General features: G+C 43.8%; 7 protein-coding genes across 7 annotated transcripts; 4 read left to right on the forward strand and 3 right to left on the reverse strand.

Moving 5' to 3' along the window:
* Nucleotides 1–302: 302 nt before the first annotated feature.
* On the reverse strand, nucleotides 303–4,881 carry Bfra_008707 (putative cation chloride protein; the record flags this gene model as incomplete). The annotated part of the gene is made up of 6 exons (XM_037339064.1): nucleotides 303–1,427; nucleotides 1,544–1,965; nucleotides 2,031–2,577; nucleotides 2,658–3,107; nucleotides 3,365–4,383; nucleotides 4,434–4,881. 6 exons carry the CDS (start codon nucleotides 4,879–4,881, stop codon nucleotides 303–305), a joined length of 4,011 nt encoding a protein of 1,336 aa, XP_037190630.1.
* Nucleotides 4,882–5,874: 993 nt separating this feature from the next.
* Nucleotides 5,875–10,403, forward strand: Bfra_008708 (putative vacuolar amino acid transporter 3 protein; the record flags this gene model as incomplete). Its single annotated transcript, XM_037339065.1, has 5 exons — nucleotides 5,875–8,052; nucleotides 8,134–8,327; nucleotides 9,357–9,709; nucleotides 9,736–9,759; nucleotides 9,841–10,403. 5 exons carry the CDS (start codon nucleotides 5,875–5,877, stop codon nucleotides 10,401–10,403), a joined length of 3,312 nt encoding a protein of 1,103 aa, XP_037190631.1.
* A 484-nt stretch (nucleotides 10,404–10,887) lies between these two features.
* Bfra_008709 (putative 2-nitropropane dioxygenase protein) lies at nucleotides 10,888–12,284 on the reverse strand (the record flags this gene model as incomplete). The annotated part of the gene is made up of 2 exons (XM_037339066.1): nucleotides 10,888–11,800; nucleotides 12,127–12,284. 2 exons carry the CDS (start codon nucleotides 12,282–12,284, stop codon nucleotides 10,888–10,890), a joined length of 1,071 nt encoding a protein of 356 aa, XP_037190632.1.
* Nucleotides 12,285–12,962: 678 nt separating this feature from the next.
* Nucleotides 12,963–13,594, forward strand: Bfra_008710 (putative dna-directed rna polymerase ii subunit protein; the record flags this gene model as incomplete). Its single annotated transcript, XM_037339067.1, has 4 exons — nucleotides 12,963–13,000; nucleotides 13,081–13,139; nucleotides 13,208–13,318; nucleotides 13,407–13,594. 4 exons carry the CDS (start codon nucleotides 12,963–12,965, stop codon nucleotides 13,592–13,594), a joined length of 396 nt encoding a protein of 131 aa, XP_037190633.1.
* A 2,147-nt stretch (nucleotides 13,595–15,741) lies between these two features.
* On the forward strand, nucleotides 15,742–17,271 carry Bfra_008711 (putative secreted aspartic proteinase protein; the record flags this gene model as incomplete). Its single annotated transcript, XM_037339068.1, has 5 exons — nucleotides 15,742–15,976; nucleotides 16,026–16,251; nucleotides 16,298–16,500; nucleotides 16,549–16,648; nucleotides 16,713–17,271. 5 exons carry the CDS (start codon nucleotides 15,742–15,744, stop codon nucleotides 17,269–17,271), a joined length of 1,323 nt encoding a protein of 440 aa, XP_037190634.1.
* Nucleotides 17,272–17,319: 48 nt separating this feature from the next.
* Nucleotides 17,320–17,994, reverse strand: Bfra_008712 (uncharacterized protein; the record flags this gene model as incomplete). The annotated part of the gene is made up of 2 exons (XM_037339069.1): nucleotides 17,320–17,437; nucleotides 17,504–17,994. 2 exons carry the CDS (start codon nucleotides 17,992–17,994, stop codon nucleotides 17,320–17,322), a joined length of 609 nt encoding a protein of 202 aa, XP_037190635.1.
* Nucleotides 17,995–20,266: 2,272 nt separating this feature from the next.
* On the forward strand, nucleotides 20,267–20,857 carry Bfra_008713 (uncharacterized protein; the record flags this gene model as incomplete). Its single annotated transcript, XM_037339070.1, has 1 exon — nucleotides 20,267–20,857. The coding sequence occupies one exon, from the start codon at nucleotides 20,267–20,269 to the stop codon at nucleotides 20,855–20,857; it is 591 nt and encodes a 196-aa protein (XP_037190636.1).
* Nucleotides 20,858–21,356: the final 499 nt, after the last annotated feature.

Here is a 21,356-nt window from a genome sequence, read left to right on the forward strand (position 1 = left end):
TCCTGAAGGTCACCTGGGATTGCAATTATTAAAGTTTAGGTTCTAGTTATGATCCAACGAGATTAAAATGCCCCCCTGTGTATAGTAACTGACACTACATTTTTCATTGAAGTAGCAAGAGTCCAAAATAACTTTTAACCTGAATGTATTCCTTCTTGTTATGTGTGTCTATTGCCTATCCTATTGAACCAGGTAATGCCCACCTAACACCAATTCTGCATGCACATATACCCAACCCAATACACCTTGCCCGACCCCCTAATACCTTTGGGATTACCTCGTAAGATTCCCATTCCCACTCCCTATAAACTAACAGTAACCGTCATACTGTTGCTGTGCACCAACAACACTGGCGGCAGGCCCCCACATAACACCTCCAAATCCCCAAGATATCCCTCACTCGCCTCCCTACTTCCACCCGTTCCTTCAACCGGACTCGGTAAAGTAGTAAAGATAACCGCCGTCTCCTCACTTTGACTCTTAATCAATTGATTCAGAATTAGATGTTGTGCTCTACAGGGTAAATCATTGAAACTAAGCGGAATAGATTGCAGAGAGTATGAAGATCGAGTCGGAGAAGGAGGATTACGGGTAGGATTAGAAGAATTGGATGCTTCGGAAATCCGGTCGAAAGAGGGAGAGGAACGATATGCGGATGGCATGCGAGGTGCGGATTTGCGAGCGGTTGGTGGAGAGGGTGTTTCAGCGAACATTATACTAGGGCCGGGGCCGTCTTCTGTGGCCACGCGGGTCATGGGAACTGGTTTTGATGAAAACTTAGGGGTTGATGTATGTCTAGATATCGGTGGTCTCTTTCCTAGGTTACGAGGTTGTAGGAGAGATGAAGATGCTGATGAATCAGGAGCGGCGGGTGACTTTTGTGAGTCTTTCAATGATTGCACAGAGTCAGGGAAGTCTAAAACTGGTGGTGGCTGAAGACCGGATGGTTGAAGTGAACGTGGTGGTGATACAGGCGCTGAAGCGGTTGGTATCGATACATCTGGTGATTTATTGAAAGTATCAATTATCGATTGTCTTGTAGATTTCGAAATCGTAGGAGGAATTGGCTCCTCTGCTCCTGCTGCACGCTTAGATATGGGGGGACCACGTAAGCTATCGCCATGGCTTCTTCTTCGTGCAATTGGTTTGAGATCTCCAGCATGGGTATCGCTATCTGATTCAAAATCATCGAGGTCTCCTTCACTCGCTGCACTTTCGTCATCAGATTCCGGCTCCTCAGTCTGGAGTTCGGAATCACTATCGGAATCTTCGCTAGCACTTCCTTGACTAGCATGTCTGCTCATAACATCGGGCTCTAATCTCTGAGATCGCATACCCATACTAACACCTAAGCCTTTCAGATTACTCATATTCTGTCGTTTCTTTGATTTTCTTAGCAGTCGTCGGAGTCCAAGAAATCGTTCGGCCTAAAAAAAAACATTTCAAGATCAGGTCAGTTGTCATCAGAAAATAATGAATGTACAAGGATATGAAAACAAATGAACATTCATAAGTACAAGAGGTAGATCGAGCGAGTACTTACATTATTATACCGTGCACCTTGTTGAAATGATGCGTCCGGCCAAGTTGGGGCAGCATGAAATATGTTCGTTATTTGAGCCAGATCTACCGCGGCAGATGTGGTAGCTCCATGATTCCCACGAAGCTTCTGTATGTCATCCCACCAGTCTTGTCCCTTAAGACATTGTTCGACCTCATCAACTTGATTGGAGCCAGGGGTCGCACCATTGATGATGATCTCATAGGATGGAATATCACCTGATGCCAACCAGAATACAAGAATTTCAGCTTCAATGCGCAGATTTTCGAGTAGAGATTTTACCCTGCCTCTTTCTTCTTCCACGTCGTTTTCATATTCAACAAATACAGCCACGCGGAGTTTGTATGCTTTTTTCCAAGCAGGTACAGTGTTTAAAATGACACCAAGCTGGAGGATCAAAGTGTCTATTGCTATTGTTAGCTACCTCACAGATCTCAAAAGAAGGGAACTTAGAAATTGTGTATCCTACAAGTATCAAAATTGGTGGTCAAAACATTCTGCTTCACATCTCCTTCAGCTGCGATTTCAGCAGACATCTGGATGGGCCAAAGATCAATATACTTCTTGGTGTTCTCAGTATCTGGCAATTCCAGATCTCGAAAACCTTTGGCCACAGCAACGTTGATTTGCAGTTTGAAGAGTAGATCTTCTAAGATAGTGACATAGCTTGTTACGCTCATCATGCCTTCAGTCCGGCATAAATCAGTTGGGAGCACTCCTTGCATCTTTTTCTCCCTACTGTTCTGACGCCTGTAACGAGGTGGTGTCTTGAGTTTGTTAACATTGCCCGATGATGGTTCAGATGGCTCCGAAATGTCTATCAATGGCTGAGCAGTTCTAAGGTCATCTAAATTGTAGAACCCCATAACTGCGATATTGGGTCGCATTCCTCCTAGACCTGCGTTGAGAATAATATTGCGAGCACCCCATTCTAGAGCCGGAGATATGGCAATATTGACGAATGCTTTGATCTTTGAAAAATCAATATATTTGTTCCACGCTGCTTGCTGGCGACGCTACTCTCAGTAGTCAGTAAATGTGGCTTAAATGGTACGACTTATTCCCATGGTTTATGAAGCGTTGAAGCTCTACTTACAGCCTCTGGCACGGATTGGCTGAAATCATCTGTCACGATAATATGACCAAGAATATACAGACCACCCTTCTTCATGGAGTTGCAAAATTGAATAAGCTTGTATTGTCGGCGTGGGTCATTTACAAGTAAAATGACCTGAGGGCGCCAAAATTTGACATGCTCCTGTTTAAGCTTAAGAAGGTATTTTCGAATTTGATGATAGATCAAACTTTGAGATACGTCTCCCCAACTCTTTGGCTCTACGGAATAATGTATAAGAAGGAATAGCAGAAGGAGCATGCCTACACATCCCGTCGCATATACTCCGTCCACAAAGAACATTGCGACCCCTGACAAAATCGCTCCTGCAAAAGCAGTCTGCCAGTTGAAGAAATGAAAACTGGGACGCCAATTAGGCGCAGAACCGATTGAAAGGAGGAAGCAGGCTAGATTCATGACCAGAAAGGTCATCTAACAATATTAGCTAATGCTACTCATAACAGTTCTTTAGTATGAAAATGAGACTCTGGCCACTGTTGCACTCAAAACATACAAACGAATATAAAATAACATAAAAAGATGGGTGTGAATGACAGATGTATACATCAAAACACAATGTCACGCATCAGGCCAGCGCAATTGTTGATGCAATATGCAATTGAAATCAGAGAGAGGGTGTAGATAAGGGGAGTTCGTAGTCTCGCATAGTTTCGCTAAATCGTACTTACAAGATAAGTCATTGTTACAAAACTGGCGATTTGATTGAGGTCGCCCAGCATTGTAAATTGGGTAACAATGAATGTAAAGATGATGGCAAAAGTAGGTTCATCAGCTTTCTTAGTTCCCTGGCTAAATATAGCAAACCCAGGTAGCAGGCTATCTCTTGATATTGCTTGAAGAAGCTTTGCACTGCCAATAATTCCCATGAGCACGGAGAACAAGCTAGTGGACACTTCCCCTGCCAGGATTAACAACCCTGACATGTTTGTCTCTTGAAGCACATTCGTGTTTCTGAGAAAAGATGAGCGGGTCACTGTGGCAGCCATGGCTACTATGACTAGAGTGTACAAGCAAAAAGTTGTGATAAGGCCATACACAGTTCCTTTTGGGATGGCTTTGCTCGGAGACCTCAAGTCACCACTCATGCTTGCCCCAGCGAATATGCCCCCTGTTGCAGGAAATAAGATCCCAAACAGATCCTGAAAAGTCTCTCGTCCATTGATTTGACTGCCAGCGGCACCTTTAGTAAGCTGAGGCAGAAGATTCCCAGATAGTGTTTGCAAGCTAATGCCCGTGTATTCAATACCTAAACTCCGACTTTCGAAAGGGCTAACGACCAATGTAGAAAGCGGGATGCTCAATGTGGCGATGAAAAGAATAACCAGTAGCCCATTACTAGCTCTCGCAAAGATCCCAGATCCGGCCAAGCATAACAGTGTACACAGAACGAGTATCACGGTAGACCAAAGGTAGCAATACCAGTTTGTTTCAGGCAAGATATGAGCCCAATTGCCATGGTCGGCACCGAAATTTAGCGTGATACAGTCGATAAGACCCACGGCGTTCATTCCAGTATTGAAAACGAAGCCCAGATAAAAGACGAGTCCAATTGAGCCTCCAAATTCTGGACCCAAAGAACGAGATATCAAGTAATATGCACCACCTCCGCGCACTGTCCCATTCGAGGCAATCGCAGAAAGAGAGAAGGTGGTGATAAAATTGATCACGTATGACGCGACAAGCATACCTTGGGGTACTGTCAATGTGTGTTATGGTCTTGTGCATTCAGAGACTTACCTATCATGCCCAACAACCCACTTTGTCCTAGAATAAATCCAAATCGCAGGAACATCAAAATGCTCAAAACATTGAGACATGTTGGCACGTACACACCGGAAAACATCCCCAGCTTCTCTTGTCCACCAATTGGTCGAGGTCCCAGCCCTGATCTAGAAATCGCTGTACCATTCTTCTTCCGCTCTGCCTCATTATGTATTTGGCCAGTCAATGAATTTTCTCCCATGGTACCAGCAGAGTATGGATCTTGCTGCTGCTCCTCTTGAGGGTCCGGCGGTTGGTCGTTGTTAGTTACATCGCTAGAAAATCTGTCTAACATTTGATGTGTTAAGGAATTTCCGTTGCCAATGTTGGATTCACTAGCAGGAGCTTCACCCTCACACTGGGTTCCATGCTTGCTGGTGCTAGATTCGCCGATGCTGTCAATTCCCTGGCCCGCATTGGGCATTCTCAATTTATTGATAGTAAAACCAATGGCAATATCAATGTCCACCTCCAAATCAATATGTTAATTTAGGTAGAGAGATAATGCCATGTACATAAGTATGTATTTTCATATGCTCATTAGCAGATACGAGATCTAAGAGTTGGTGAAGCCAAGAACAAGGATATTGCCGTTCGACGTCATGTGGCAGGGCAAGGGACACAGGATACAACAGCGAGATGATTGCTCAGAATGAGTTTCGAACAAAGGGAGATTCGAGAGAGCGAGGAAGGAAGAAGACGAGCAGAAGGAAAGGAAAGAGTTGAACGACTTATTGTTATCATTTGTCCTTGTTGTGTAAGGTTCAAAAATGGCTCATATGAAATTCATCCGTCCATACTTTATCATTAGGTATTTACTTTGCCTCAGCCCATAGGAATGAGAGATCATTGCCCAGATAGATATCTTGGTATATAATACTATTTCATTACTCGTATTGTTTTATATCATTCAATAGACCAATCGAAATATCGTGCAAAAGGCATTTCAATCTTGGATCTCAATTGGTTCGTTATTTTCGGGGTCTTGTTACTCGCTGCACCTCCCCCGATTCGTTAGATGTTGATGTTGGATGTTTGAGATTCTCAGACAAGACAAGGGCCATTTTATGTATCTTGCAAGATAGCCGGATAGCTTGGTGTGAGCTGAAGATGAGAATGAGATAGGCAGGTGACAACATAATAACATCGTATTCTATCAGAAATTTGTTTTGATTTTCATCCTTGGTAAGTAATCCTACGACGGCATATGAAATATTCACCGGCTCTGTTGTCATCTACTGTATATCGAGGCTAACGAAATTCGCCGAAGAAGATTTCCATCTTCCCCATCCTTCATAGGTTGTCTTACCAGGATTATTACAATACGGCCATTATCATGAGATAAGACCCAGCGAATTGCTGCTCTTTGATCAAAATACATCTACTACCTTCTTCACCGACCTCATCTCATATCGTCATGTCGACTCCTTCCTCTTCACGACCTCTGCCAGTTCCGATGAGTTCGTCACCATCACCAGGCTCATTTAGAGGGCGGTCGGGAAGTCCGTCTTCAAGAGATAAATCAACAGCCCGATTAGCTTCACCAGTACCTTCCCATCACGGCACTCCACAAGTTCGACAGATACCTACTCCGAATCAGGTCGCCGCCGCAGATTCATCTGAGAGTATTACTCCTCTCCCTCTGGCTGGCGCAGGTGGCCCAGCATCTTATGCGCCCGGTCCAGGTATCAGCGCGTTGGCTGCTGCGCTGTCGAATTCTATCGGGCAGACTCCTCCTACCTTTGGAACACCTCCCATCCGTTCATTATCACCAGCCGCTGCCGGTAAACAAATACAAGGTACAGGAGCGCATAGCAATTATGGCTCTCTTCCGCGATCGGTACAAGGAGGGCAAGGATGGGCCGGTCCGACAGCCTACGAGGACCCAGAAATTATAAAAAGACATTTGGTACAACAAGGGCCTTCGCAGCTAGGAGGTGACGGTGCCGCTGATGGGATATTTGGCCCAAGCGGACAGTCACCATCATTCCGTGTCGGCTCTCCAGCTAGTACATCAAAACAGGCAGTTGAAACTATAGCACCTGGGCTAGATGATGATGAATTTTCGAGTCTGCGATTACAAGGTGGTGACGTTACCAGACCCATATACAGATGGACCGAAGATGCTCACAGAGCGAGCCGATCTCAGAGGAGTAAGAGCTTTCACATCTCGCGACCAGAAGCAGAGAACGAAGTTCTTGACATAGGCACAATCAAATTGCCAGGTGGATTCAGACGAAATTATCTACGTCGAGCAGCAGGCAGCCCAACTCCTGACGGCATAGATGTCGAAGAAGGCGGAGGACTCGCGCAAAGACAGCCAAAAATATTTACCAACAACTTCCTCGAGTTTCTCACCATCTACGGCCATTTTGCTGGTGAAGAATTGGAAGAAGACGATGAGGTACTCGGACCTGACGAATACTTTGGATCGGATGCTATCTCTGATGATTATGGTGAAGGCAGTGATGAGGATAGAGAGCCTATGGAGAATAGTGCTCTGCTTACACCTGGTCGCCGGAAAAGAAAGCGCAAGGAGCGCGCACCACAAGGAACAACTACACCTTTTCAAGCCTCGTTGCTGTTGCTTAAATCTTTTGTGGGTACCGGCGTGTTATTCCTACCTAAGGCGTATCTCAACGGTGGAATGCTTTTCAGTAACATCATCCTTCTTCTTGTCGCAGCTTTGAGTTATTACTGCTTCGTGTTACTCGTCAACACGCGACTAAAGGTTGAGGCGTCTTTCGGAGATATGGGAGGTGTTCTCTACGGGAGATGGATGCGAACAGTCATTCTTGCATCGATTGTCATCAGTCAGATGGGGTTTGTGGCCGCATATATCGTATTCACGTCAGAGAATTTGCAAGCTTTCATAGCAGCTGTGACCAATTGTAGAGTTCACTGGGAGGTTTCATGGTTGATCTTGCTACAAATGGCTATTTTCTTGCCATTCTCTCTTTTGCGCGACATCAGTAAGCTCGGATTTACCGCGCTCATAGCAGATGCCTTTATTCTTGTTGGCTTAGTATATCTCTACTACTACGACATCTTCACAATCGTGAAACAAGGTGGTATTTCTGACATCGTCAATTTCAACCAGCAAGACTGGACGTTGTTCATTGGCACCGCCATCTTTACATTCGAAGGAATTGGCTTGATCATCCCTATTCAAGAATCCATGAAGAATCCTAAGAAGTTTCCTCCTGTTCTTGGTATGGTCATGATCATCATCAGCGTAGTATTCATCTCTATGGGTGCTCTTTCTTACGCTGCATTTGGTTCCCATGTAGAGACAGTTGTTCTTCTCAATCTCCCACAGAACGACAAGATGGTCAATGGTGTTCAGTTCCTCTATTCGTGCGCCATTCTTTTGTCAACCCCTCTACAAATCTTCCCAGCCATCAGAATCACGGAGAATGAGCTCTTTACCAAAAGTGGAAAATACAACCCTTATATCAAATGGCAAAAGAATGTTTTCCGCTTCTTCGTCGTTGCCCTGTGCGCATCCATTGCATACGTTGGCTCTAACGATTTAGATAAATTCGTTTCGATTGTGGGAAGTTTTGCTTGTATTCCACTAGTATTCATATATCCGGTATGTTCTCTAATTTCAATGACAAAATCCACTTCGTTACATACTTTGATCCCCAGAATTGAGAGGCTAACCTTTTATTAGCCAATGCTACATTATCGAGGTGTAGCCAAAACACGTTTCCGCAAAGGGGCAGATATCATGCTTTGTATCTTTGGCTTGGTAGTCATGGTATATACTACGGGCTTGACCATCATCAGCTGGACGAACGGTGGTGATAAAGTTCCAAACGTTGGATATTGCGATAGAAAAGACAGGGCAGGAGGAGAATTGCCATTGTTCTAAATCACATACACGGCTTGATCTCACAAGTAGTGGGAAGACAAAGGGCTGTGCTTGTACGCATGTATAAACTGAATACATACATACATATGGATGGGGCATTCTTTTGTCGTTTTTTTATGGTACTAGATCTTTTAAGTTTTTTCGGATGGTCTGGCTGGATTGGGTGCATAGCGTAACATTGCACTGGAAATTGATATCTCTTAGTTTTTCTTTTCGTTCTCTTTTGTCTTTGTTTTACAGTTATAAATGTCAGGATCAGATTGTTATAATATTCAGATTGGCTTCAAGGCTTCCGTTACATTTGACAATGGATTGTGCCCCTCGCTTGTGGGTGTGCTATTCACCATAAAACCTCACAAGTGAGCTCATTTGGTTCGCATAAGAAGTTACCATTATCCGTAGAAATCTTCGAGTTCGATTCTTGAATGTGGTTGTGGGAGCAAACTTTTAAATCTCGTTCACGTGAAGCAGGGCTTCACTAATTCTCAGGAGTCTTTCAACCTTGCCTGCTGCTTCTCTTCACTTGCTAATCTACGTTAGCATGACTACTGTCTTTTGGCTTACGTCTTTCTTACATGCTAAATGACATGCAATCAATTAACATTCGTTCCGATTAGCAGATTCTCAGACTGCTCCTAGGGCATACTATCCATTTGCGGCCTTTGCACAAAGAGATGAACTCACAATGCCCTAGTTCTTGAACCCCTTCTCACAAAGAGTAGCGACAAATCATCAAAGGTAGCGTCTTAAATGCCAAACAAACGAGCGATTGTGCTATGTTCAGATTATATGTCTCGCGCATTCAAGAGGTATCAATGCCTTTCTGCTATTACCCATTGCTGTCAAACTCATACGTATTTCCAAACTAGCTTGAGCTTTTTATCTTGAACATACATAAATAATCATGGCTGGTGCACCACCACCACCTCCTCCTATACTTCCACCGGGCCTCCCAGCGGGAACCCGTAAGTATAATCGTTCTTTTTGCTGCATATCGCTCGGTTCTAATGCTAGAATCTAAGCCTACGTTTTATCTCCCACATTATTTTCACTCCGACTACTCATTTGATTCCACCTTCCCTCCCCACTCCTCCCTTAAAACGCCAAAACTTACCTTCCGATACAGTAATCAACGGCGCTCCAGCAAGCAGAATCACCGCCTCCATGAACACCCTTTCCCTACTCCCCGTCCTCCGCAACACAACTATGCGTCTCAATCGCAACCTGCTCGTCGCACCCCGTCGCATTTTAAACGAAGAAGCATGGCTAGCAACCCAAGTCGGTACTCTCCAAGCACAACATTGCACTAACTGCAGGAAGGGAATTGGACCGTTTACCGATTGTGTGGTGGCCGATGGCCATTTCAAAGAGGCGTGTACGAATTGCTATTGTGGGGGGCAGGGGGCAGATGTTCGTTGAGACATGGTATGTTTGTGTTCTTCTTTCTTCTACCTTAAAACTGGAGGAGGAAACATTGAAGTTGAAGCTAACTTTGGGAATAAATAGAGCATCAAGCCGATGCCGAAGACGCTCCTGACATTCCGGGCATGGCGCCTGCGAATAATTTCGGTGGTCAGATTGGTGATTTGGCAGGAGTGGCCGTCGGTATTGCTCAGCAGGGTATTGGTGCTATTATTATACCCGCGCAAGGAGTGCCTCCTGCAGCGAATGTTCCTCGTGGGGGAGGGACCAGTGGCCCAAAACGTATTGCGCCGTTACTGGTGGGACCGGTGGGTATTGGGTTAGCTGGTGCAGCTGCGGCTGCGGGGGCCGCGGCGATTTTAGTGGCCCCGCAAGGCCCTGGCATATTTGGAGGGGCGAACGCATCGAGAGCGCGTGCTGCTAGAGGTTTGAGTGATGCAGAGTTGGAGGCGCACAGAATTAGGTTCAGCGCCGAGTTGGCGAGAGCTTCTGCTGAGTTGGATGCTGTTAGGGGAGAGCAGATTGATAGAGAGGCGTTGGGAAATAAACATGAACATGAACATGAGGAAGAGAAAGAGGAAGAGGAAGAGGAAGTCGCTGCACCACTAGTCAAAAAGCGGAAGCATCCAAAGAAGATAAAGAAATAAAAATGTACAATATATAAGAGTTCAACGACTAGAGATTCGGACAAGAGAGGATTTGGGGCTGTTAACTTGGAGTATGAACAGTTAAGAATGATGATATCAAGTTTCATCTTGCTACTGTCTCATTCTGCTTTCTCACATACTTCCAATTTCCTTGATCTTTCTCTTCACATCCTTTTCTATGCTGCTCGCCCCAAAATCTTCAGTCGCACTGTTCTCTCAATTTATGGAATTAGAAAGTAATTTTTTTATTGCAGGTAGACGTTTTTGGTTATGCAAGACAGTATTAGTATATCCAAAAAAACATCAAATGTTTGCATCATGAGAACTGATAAATACAAAGCAGCCACCCTTCGCGAGACTATATACTGAAAAGAAATTCGTAAAACTGCATGAGATGGAACCACATGGCCAATCTCCAATTCCCATCCGAAGCTTTGATTTAGAAGATCATAGGGCATTTAAAGCTCATGATATCCATCGTGCTTCACAAACGACTTGATCCCTCTCTAATCAACTTTCTCATCCCCTCCCTCACTTCGATAACAATATCACGAGCATCCATGGTCTCTCGAACCAATCCAACGCCACTGCCAGCGTATGTACACAATCGTCCCTTATTTCCATAGCCTTCATCCCCTCTTCTCGCCTCGTCTTCATAAAGTTCTTTATTCTGCTCCATACTCATACCGTTCGCTTCATCCCAGTAGCTTTTGTTGACTACTCCTCTTCCATTATATTCTTCAGGCCAGCCTGCTGTTCCTCTTAATCTATCATAAAGGGTTGTTCTCGTGGTTGATACACCGCCATCTTCCGCTGCCAATACTGCATTTCGGTAGCCCGTCGGTATCACTGCTTCAGAAGAAGCCAAAAATCGTGTACCCATGCATATTCCACTAGCACCCAACATAAACGAAGCTGCTGCTCCACGTGACTCGACTATTCCACCAGCAGCAATGAGAGGTATGTGTGAATATGCGTTTGAACGTAATGCAGATGCGCATTCAGGAAGTAGGGAAACGATCGAGGAAGAATGAGCGAGACCGTGGCCACCAGCATCAGAACCTTGAATAACGAGTACATCAGGATCACAAGAGTGAGCGGCTACCAGGGCAGAAGACACGGTGCCGACTTGGATCCAAATCTTGGTAAGATTGCCTGTGAGCTTCCGGATTGAATCTGTCCACTCCTGCAAATCCGAGCTAGTATGCGGCGCGAACAACCATACCGCTGCAGGGGGGAATGGAAGGGGAGCGAGAATTGACAGGACATGCTCGAGATCACAACCCCAGACTATAAACCCTATCCCTATAGGAAGAGTATCTCGATAGCTTCCGGGAATAGGGTAATCTGAGAGAGAATCTTGGATCTCTCTGATTTCGTCCGAAAGGGTGGTGAGACTGGATGGTTTCTGGTATTAGTTTAGGCATACATGAAATTGTGCATAGCGTAACTCAGACTGAGATAGAGAAGAGGCCAAGTTGTAATGAATAAGAACATATTGTAATGAACAATCGCTGGATAGTATACTGTCCCAACGCTCGGTGGTCAAGAGTATCAACTGTCTATCAATGGCATAAAAGTGGAGTATGATAGACACGGTACATGATCCAGATAGCTCTCCTCTTAGTGAGCCCTTCTCGTTTATACTTATTCTGAGATCTTCTCTGGAAAAAGCAGTGATTTGCGCTGAGAAGCAAATATAAAGAAAAAGGGTTTAGCTCACTCGTGACCAGCAGCAAGGAAACCTAGACCACCAGCTCTAGAAACAGCTAAAGCCAAAGCAGGCTTTGATATTAAGCGCATAGGAGCAGATGATATAAGCGGATAAGTTGTCCATGGATAGTCCTTACGGAGCGTTTGTTTGTGGTTAGAATGTGACATTATTCGATATGATCCAGATTTCCTGTAGCTGGTAGATGCGAAGTGATTGGAATCAATGCAATTTTCGATGTCTGAGGATGATACGGAGAAGCTGGAGGGACTTGAAGATGGAGAACAGGGGATATCTATTTGGATTTCATGTACAGCGCGATAACAAAATAAGAACTATGCTGAAGGTATCTTTTGAAACGTATTGTGTGATTTTGAAACAAATATGAAGTGATAAAAAACACTCATAAATACTTTATTTTGCAAAAGAAAAGAAAAATGATGCGGTCGGTCGATGGGCTAGATTGTTGACTTCACAAATGAAGAGGAGGCTGAAAGAGGCTGGTGTGAGCCTCGGCCGCTTCCACAATGTCCCACTATACCCAATTTGCATTAGCTCATCCTTAGTCTTGGCATTATCTTTGTCACCAGCTTCACAAGTTTATATCTTCACTGTCACTGCCAAACTTACAACAACGCTGCTTCTTACTGGTCCTGCCATAGCTCCTTCCATTCTTTCTTGCACAACGTATCATATCTTACTCCAATTGCAATACCAGCTTTAATCTTCAGACGAGCACATTATACCTTGAAATACATTGTAAGTTCTTTCCAATCTCTAGCAAAATCCACAATGTCAAAATAGGCACAAAGAAGAAATGATCAAAAAGAACAATTACTAAAGCAATCATGGCCGCCTTAGGAAACATGTCTAACGCGCCTGAGAGGTATATCTTATCTCCATAGCTTTTATAGCTATATGCGCCCCGCGCGACGATGAAGGATAGAAGCTAATCATACACAATAGATTCGAGTTATTCATTCTTGGAGATGGCGAGAAGAAGTGTACTGAGGAAGCCGATACGCGTAAGTCGTAGATTAATTGCGCAAATGGGCTCTTCTACAGCAGATTATGCTAATGAACTATTATCCAGGCACCCCCAACTCCTCGATTTTTACCTTCAATAAAGAAGACCACACCCTCGCCAACATGCTGCGTGCTCATTTGTTGAAAGATCCGCATGTTATATTTTCTGGTTATAAGAGTACGCCTACCACACTGTTAGCACAGTTCCATTATACCAATGGCTAGCCAGGCTTTTTGGAAATTCTTTACTAATTGGAGGCGCATAGTTCCTCATCCCCTCTTTTCTAAATTCGAACTCCGAATCCAAACTGATGGTGAGATAACTCCCAAGGAGGCTCTTGTCGCCTGTTGCCGTAACTTGGTATCCGAACTTGAGGTTTTCAGCCGCGAATTTACAAAGGAGTTTGAGTTACGAAAGATGGTCAGCGGTGATGTCGCAGCTGCCGACAAATGATTCACTATATAAAAGGACAACTATCTGGAATTAGGAATTGGGGCGTTTTCGGCAGAGGAAGGGAGGTAGTATGGCGCAAAATGGTATGGGGTCTTGAGGTTCCATCATGATCTGGGTTGATTACATGGAGCTACACAGTGGATATCAATTCCTCAGGGAGGAATGCCCGCCAATTTGCATTGACATTCAAGTATTTCAGCAATCGCAAGAGATATGTTTTCCTACACTGGATCATCTATGAGTCAGTAGTCTATGAGGTGAAATAAGTGCGCGCTTCGTGCTTGAAGAGGAAGCCGGCGCGGCGTCTCTAAAGATAATCATTCAAGCTGAAACTGGGAAAAGAAAGGTGATGGATCCGTGGCTCTGCAGGCACACACATATGTGCGGCTTTCCGATACAATTACTGCTGGTCATGACTAACAATAAGTGCAACAGCAAAGGTCTATCTTCCCTATGTAGTCCTTACCTGTTCTTCATGAATCCGAGTCAAAGATTGAAGACCAGTACTACTCTGTTCGTAAAGTATACTCGCAGACACCAGTGGACATTGGCCTATCCGATTCAATTCATTGGACTCATATCTGAGAATTTCGCCTGTAGTACAATTTCTTTTGCAACCAATGGTCTTTGGTATAGCAACAAAAACGCGAGGGCAGGTAGAAACAAGTATAAGTGCAAATATGTTACCACGAGTACCCAGGTACTTTCATACATGCACAAACACACCTAGGTATCGAAACCATCAAGAATGACGAGGAAATTATGTACTACTACTGAACGACAATGGCTGGATCACGTATCATGGAATGTATCTACATTGTGGAATGCACCAATGCACGTAATTATTTCCTCCGAGATATGTTGACACAGTTAAGTCGCGGTTCAACAAGGGATCTAATTCGGACCTTTTGACATGCGTCAAATTGCATTCCATTTAAAAACGGTGAATGTCATGTTGGTTTGTTTCCTCTCTTTCGACATTCGGATCCCCTCGCCCTCAATTAAGAAGACACACGGAAAACGAACTTCCTATTAAGGATTTGCTTCCTCTACAGAGCCTCACACTCAGTTAAGAATGCTGGCAACACACCACTGTTTTGAAGTCAAGGTGGAGGTCGTGGCTGGCTCTGATACTTTTTGATGAAGAAGAAAAGAAAATTGTTGCGCAAAATTTGAATATTTGTAGCCGCAGTGGTGATCTGCGCTAATTACTAAGCGAAAGGCAGAGTTTGCTTTTTGATCTAAGCCTATTTTAGGAAAATGAGATTATTTGACACGTGATATCGCGATTGTTACCACAGATTGATCCAGATTTCATTCCACGGATGGGCGGCTACGTAACATGTCAAGATTTTCTCTTTGCATTCCGATCTTTATCTCAGTGCGCCATGAGCAGGAATCTCTTTATTGTAGTCTTTTGTGAGTGGAGATTTGTAGTTCCTCCACTCCACACCTTACTTGCTCAGATCACATCTTAACCAGTGTTGAGCATTCATACGTCCCAGCAAGTTGGTAATCCCTTTAAAGAATTCTTCGGTCTTAATATCTGTAGTTATGATTGTTATGCTCAGCGTCGAGGTTGATACTCTTCCGTGAGATGGTTGCTATGAGCATGGGTTGGTGGTTATCATTCCACCTCGTCATTCAAACAATATCGAAATTATGCGTGAATTTCGTTAAAGTATTTGTTTCATCTTCTATGTTAAAAGAGTTGCAGCTCTCCATTTGAAAAATTGCTGACGGGAAAGACATATACGGTTCTGACTTGGAGTGAGCCATCCAGTGGACGAAGATGCTTCTAGGGCGTTCAGATGCTTCTTAAATCCTTCCTGCTTCTACGCCACATTTGAAAGTTATCATTCCTCACTACTGGAAAAGGGAAGTTTTGTCTTCTGCATTCTTCCGCGTCTATGTTGTATGTACAATTAATACACACATGGCGCGAAGGGCTTTCTCGATTACTGCGATATCTTAATTCCAGAGATCAATGTCTCGAGTTGGCTTTCAGCTCCCGGTGTTGAACTCAGGTATGAGGCTTTCAAATGCGGGGAATGTCAAGATCGTGGAACACTTTAAAAGAACATACATATAGCCGAGGACATCGCCACTTTTGGTGATATGACTCTCTTTGAGTCGTAGATTTAACAATGTTCTCCATGTCTACACGGTTGCTTCTTTTGGCAGTGGCGGTAGCGGCCTTCCTTGATGTTGAAGATGATTTCGAAAACAATGCAACTGCCAAAGTCTTACCAAACCGGATGGTTTATGATGGAGTTTTTCAGCTAGGAGTGACGAAAGTTGCGGGAGTTCCAAACGTTCGAAAACGACAATCCAAGTCAAATTTGGCGAACCCTTACATTGGAGATATTTATATGATCACCGGTAAATCATTCCAAGAGTAGCCTCGATTGTGTTGTCTAATCATAAGTAGTACAGATTGGGTATCCTCCACAGTCTATAACCCTCAGTATCGATACAGGGAGCAGTGATGTTTGGGTGAATCCGCAGTGCGCTACCTCGGGGTGGGCATCATTTTGCGCCGGTTATCCTCAGTATGATCCTACGAAATCTACATCTTTCGTACCGTTGAGTCAAGCCTTAAATATAGCATATGGTATAGGTGCAGTCACTGGAGCTTATGCGACGGACAATTTTATGTTGGTGAATATTCCAGTTTTCTAGGTGCTTATTGACAAAGTTTAGGATGGGGTCAGGTCCGACCCTTAAAAAACTTCAGTTCGGTGTTGCATCAGGTAGTAATCGAATGTTTGCGGGTATAATGGGTGTATCCTGGGGGCTTGGCCTTGGAACTGGTTATTACAATATTATTGATCAACTCGCCTTGCAAGGTCTGACAAAAACTCGCGCATTTGCTATTGACTTGGGCAATGTTGATACAGCTTCAGGTATGACTTTCAGGTATCCATGACTGCACTGGTTGACTCATTTTATAGGCTCCATTATCTTTGGCGGTCTCGATACAAAGAAGTACTACGGTTCACTCATTAAAAATCCCATTATACCATTTTATCAAAGTCCTGATGGGTATCCAAGGTAATTGCTTTTTTGACTTTCGTCCTGCGTAGAGGATGGTCTTACTGAACAGTATTGAAATTAGATACTGGATCAATATGACGTACTTTGGTATTACATTTCCAGGTCAGCTACCGACGAATTTGACATCTCCCGGTTATGCGAAACCCGTCATTGTTGACTCCGGAAGTACATTGAGTTATTTGCCACCTTCACTTATCAACGCCATGCTCCCTTATTTTCCAGGATGGGTCAGTAAAGGAGGTGGCCTCTACACTATTCCTTGTAGCTTCAGAAATATCGCAGGGACGATGGATTTCGGATTCGCGGGGCAGATTATCCGGATCCAATTAGCTCAATTTATATGGTTCAATGGTGCTACATGCTATGGACCAATTGCCAATGCTGCCGAAAAGACGGATGTGATTTTAGGAGATACCTTCATGAGAGGTGCTTATGTGGTGTTTGATCAGGACAACGCAAATGTCCACATTGCACAAGCTGCGAGTTGCGGATCGAATGTTGTACCCATTACTTCGGGTACCGATGGAGTTCCTTCAATGACAGGAGGTTGCCCGAGTCCAGCATTTTCTTATGGAACATCATCTTATACGGTTAGTAGTTGTCTGAATCTTTCGCAATAATATATTGATATCAATACCTTGAATCAAGATGCTAATATGAAAAAAGGTCTATCCAACTCCTTCGGCGAGAATCTCGTCTTCTTCGTCCACATCTTTTTCGTCCACATCTTCTTCATTCACATCTTCTTCATTCACATCTTCTTCAAGAAGTAAGTATTCAATTTGACTTTGCGCTCTCAACCAAAACGGCAGATATTTATTTACAATACAGATTTTCCCCTTTCAACCTTACATTAGAGCCAACACTAACTCGAAATATTTAGGTTCCACAACCTCATCTGCCTCCCTTCCCGCATTGGTAATTACTTCAACGACATCGCCTCTCGCCACTTCAACAACTAGACCTTCTACCACTTCATCCTCTACGTCAACAGGTAGAGTTTCTACCCTTCCAACTTCCTCTTCATCAAAAACCACTTCGGTGAGCTCTTCCCCCACAATAATAACAACGAGAGCCGCTGCCCTTTTATCCTCTTCTTCATCCTCTACATCAACAGCTAGAACTTCCACCGCTCTGTTATTGATGACCACCTCGACGAGCACTTCTCTCGCATTAGCAATAACGAAGTCTTCTACCCCTTCGTCTTCTACGTTAACTACTAAATCTTCATCCTCGTCGCTGGCACCTGCACTGATTGGCTCTACGACTACGTCCACGACATCCACCAGATCTTCTTCGCTTTCTTCCTCTCGTTTTTCATCTTCATATATATCCTGCGGCATAGGTTGTGGACCGACGACCACTGTGTATATTACCGTTACAAAGTCGGTCTGAAAGTGATGTGAATGTTCAATTTATTCTGTTTCGATTCTGGATGGGAGATGTAAGCATGGCCCGGTATAACGCATCATGAATAGGTTCATTATGATACGATTGGGCAGGTTGGACTCGTTTTCTGCTTAGGCGCCTGTATTGTGTGGTTTATTATATGGCGAGACACTGGACAGCCTACAGTATACGAGGGCAGCTGTCCAGGGAAAAGATGACTGGCCCGCTTATGTCGAAACGCAATCGGATCATATGCGAGTAGCGAATTCGGTTTAAAGCTAGTGGGTTTGGACCTTTTGATGGATATAGAGGGTAGAAGAATTTAGAATTATCTTTTCCGTCTATGTGCTTGTTGGTCTATCAATATCAGTGTGAAATTGTTGTTATTCGTCCAATCTAGTCTAGTGTATTGAGCAACGTTCCATTATTCCTTGTGAGATTAGCAAACAAAGGGTTTCAGTCTAGGCTTCAAAATGCCTCGATTATACCGGAGATGCGTTCGAACGCTTCTTGTGATCCTGCAACTCTGTGAGATTTATTTCCCGATGGATTGTCAAGGTCGATATGTAGGCCTACTTCAATTGCCACACCGCAGCCACTTCACACAAGGGGAAGAACTGTTTGATCATTTGGTCCTAAAATATATATAAGTAAGATGTATACTGAGATTCTAGAATAGAGTAGGGCTTATGAGCCACGCAAGTCCAACAATTCTTATGATTTGAAATTCATATCCGCCTGGAATCTGGTGCGAAAAAACCAAGGGAAACGACTATTTTCTGAAAACCGGGTGCCATATAAGTGCGATAAATGCGACTACCAACTGTTGATGTTACATGCTCACTAGAGCCAACATACACGAGTGCATTCGAACAAGGGTTGGTGCAATCTTCTTCGCTCTTGTAAATAATGACAAATAACGATGCCCTCCAGTCTGCCGCATCCCGTTGCTTCGACATCGCTGGAAGTCAACATATGGTAAGAGGTCACGAAGCTTCCGCTGACTACATGGACTTATATCCCCGTTATAACAAGTTGAGTTTGTAGTATAGCCACTACCTCCAGTACTTTCTTTCTCAGAAGCTTTGCTATTCCGGTCTTTTAGATTTGGATAATCACATGACGGCATTAGGGTCTGAATAAGTACCTCTATGCATTGATGAAGATTTGGATCAATTATTTTTAGTATCTGAATAATCCAAGTTGAGGTTCACAAAATTTCATGTGCGTTTGTTCGAATTTGAGTTTGCCACGGGGGTCGTAAGCCTGTGGAGATTACCTTTAAATTAGGCCATGGACACTATTTGACTACCGAACTCTTCTATTTCATGTATTGCTGCACCCCCAAACTTTTTTCAACTCAATTTGAACCGTGGACACCCATCAACAGTAATACTCGACGCAAACCACAATGGAATCTCACAAAATCGCCAGCTCTATTCTCGTACATATCTATTACACGTCGTCAGGGTTTATTTAATAAGTAAACTGAGACGTTCACAAACGAATCTATCACTCGGTACCGGTACTTCAACCGTTTTAGCGGTAAAGAAACTGATGAAACGCTGGCTTCAAATTACACCCAATCCATACCATCTCCCTTTAAGGAATCTTGGCAATCGATCAAAGTGGATATCATTTTATGTTCCTGGCTCAAAAAAAAGCTGATAGCCGTGCTCGCCTTGATAACGAATGACAGAGTGGCTCGGAGTGGTTAGATGAAGTGGAGGCTGTGGAGCTAATCGTTGAAAGGGATATATATTTGGAAGAAGCTTAAGCTTGGATCTCCATACGATGATGAATTTCAATGAAATTGGATCTTAGTGGATCATTATGAATTGGTTCGATTGGTTCTGGACTTTCAAATGTTTAGGACTGAAGATCGGATGAAAAAGACCTTTCCATCCCTTTCTTTGCTTGATTTCAATTGAAGCTTGTTTGGTTGGGGTCGTGTGCTGTTCATCCTGTCTTCATTTTCTTCTCTCCTTCCCTTCCTCCTATTTTCCTATACTTTCTTTGTAACGATTTATCTGGAATTGTACCAGTTATATACCCCATTGTTTACTTTTAATCCGGGCAACCTTAATCTGAACTTTATTCGTATATCCGCCCATCTCAATTGTGTCCGCCAATCTTTTCCAAATCCAATCTCATCTGCCTTCCCTCAACTCCATAGGTACAACCACAACTTGCCTGATCTAACTCTCCTTCCTCCCTACCTTTCCGATGGTTCACGCACGCACTTTTTCCCGCCAGCTTGGCAATACGCTCCCTACGCACAATCAACCTCAAGTTCCCCCTCAAATTGTCATCTCCGATTCAGAAGACCCACACAAGCCTGTTTACTACAAGACTTCGCACTGGAAGAACTCCTTCCTGAATTCCGTTCAATCTTCGCAAATCAAGACCAGTACCTCTTTCCAAAGTCTTCTGACGAGAATCAAGAAGTTACCCTCCAGATCCAAGATATTACTTGGCCTCGTCTGCCTTCTTTCCTTGGTATCACTTATCGGGGCCCTAGGCGGCGTACGTCTAGATCTTTTGAAGGGAGGAGAGCGATCTCCATATACACGGATACATTACGCGACGCATAATAAGGGCCCAAAGTTTGATCATAATAGGGATAAGGGGGTGAAAAGGGAAGAGGCCCCACCAATACCTGTACAGGCCATAGGACTCACGCCGAAGAAGGTGACACCTGTAGTTCATGAAGAGGGAAAGAAAGTTAAGAGGGATGAAATATCGACTACGGGTCTTACGCCAAAGAAACTTATACCAAGGCAGTTTGGGATTGTAGCAGATGCAATGTTAATGTGATAGTGCGGCGTTGAATGATGAGCTGTAAGTTATCTTTTGGTCAATGTGGAGGAATTGGAATGCGAAATGAAGCTTGTAGAATTCTTGCTAACATCTGAGAAAACAGTGCGGTGACATATGCCACAAGCGTTTGCTAAATGCTAGTGACTTTGAATCGAATTTATTGTCAAGCGGACCGAGTGAGGACTGAATAAGGAGTACATCGGAGTTTGAAAGGAAGGAAGTAATATACCAGGATTGAAGGAAATATTAGAAGAGCCTTTGGATACGAAATAATGATGCAGTAGAACATAGAGAATATTTGTCATCAAGATAGAATTTCAAATAATTTGAATTTAATCTAAGGCTCTCGAAGCTTGGCCACATGAAATACAAGCCTTTCTCTATTTTTTCACTTAACTGAAGAGTACGAACAAGGATCTGAAGAGCTTTGGGAGGATGAAATTTATTCTACTCGCCGAGAAGTTTCCCATAACGTCTCGTCTAATATCGCTGTTTC

The sequence above is a fragment of the Botrytis fragariae genome (assembly GCF_013461495.1).
Source record: "Botrytis fragariae strain BVB16 chromosome Unknown tig00000101, whole genome shotgun sequence".
Taxonomy (NCBI): Eukaryota; Fungi; Ascomycota; class Leotiomycetes; order Helotiales; family Sclerotiniaceae; genus Botrytis; species Botrytis fragariae.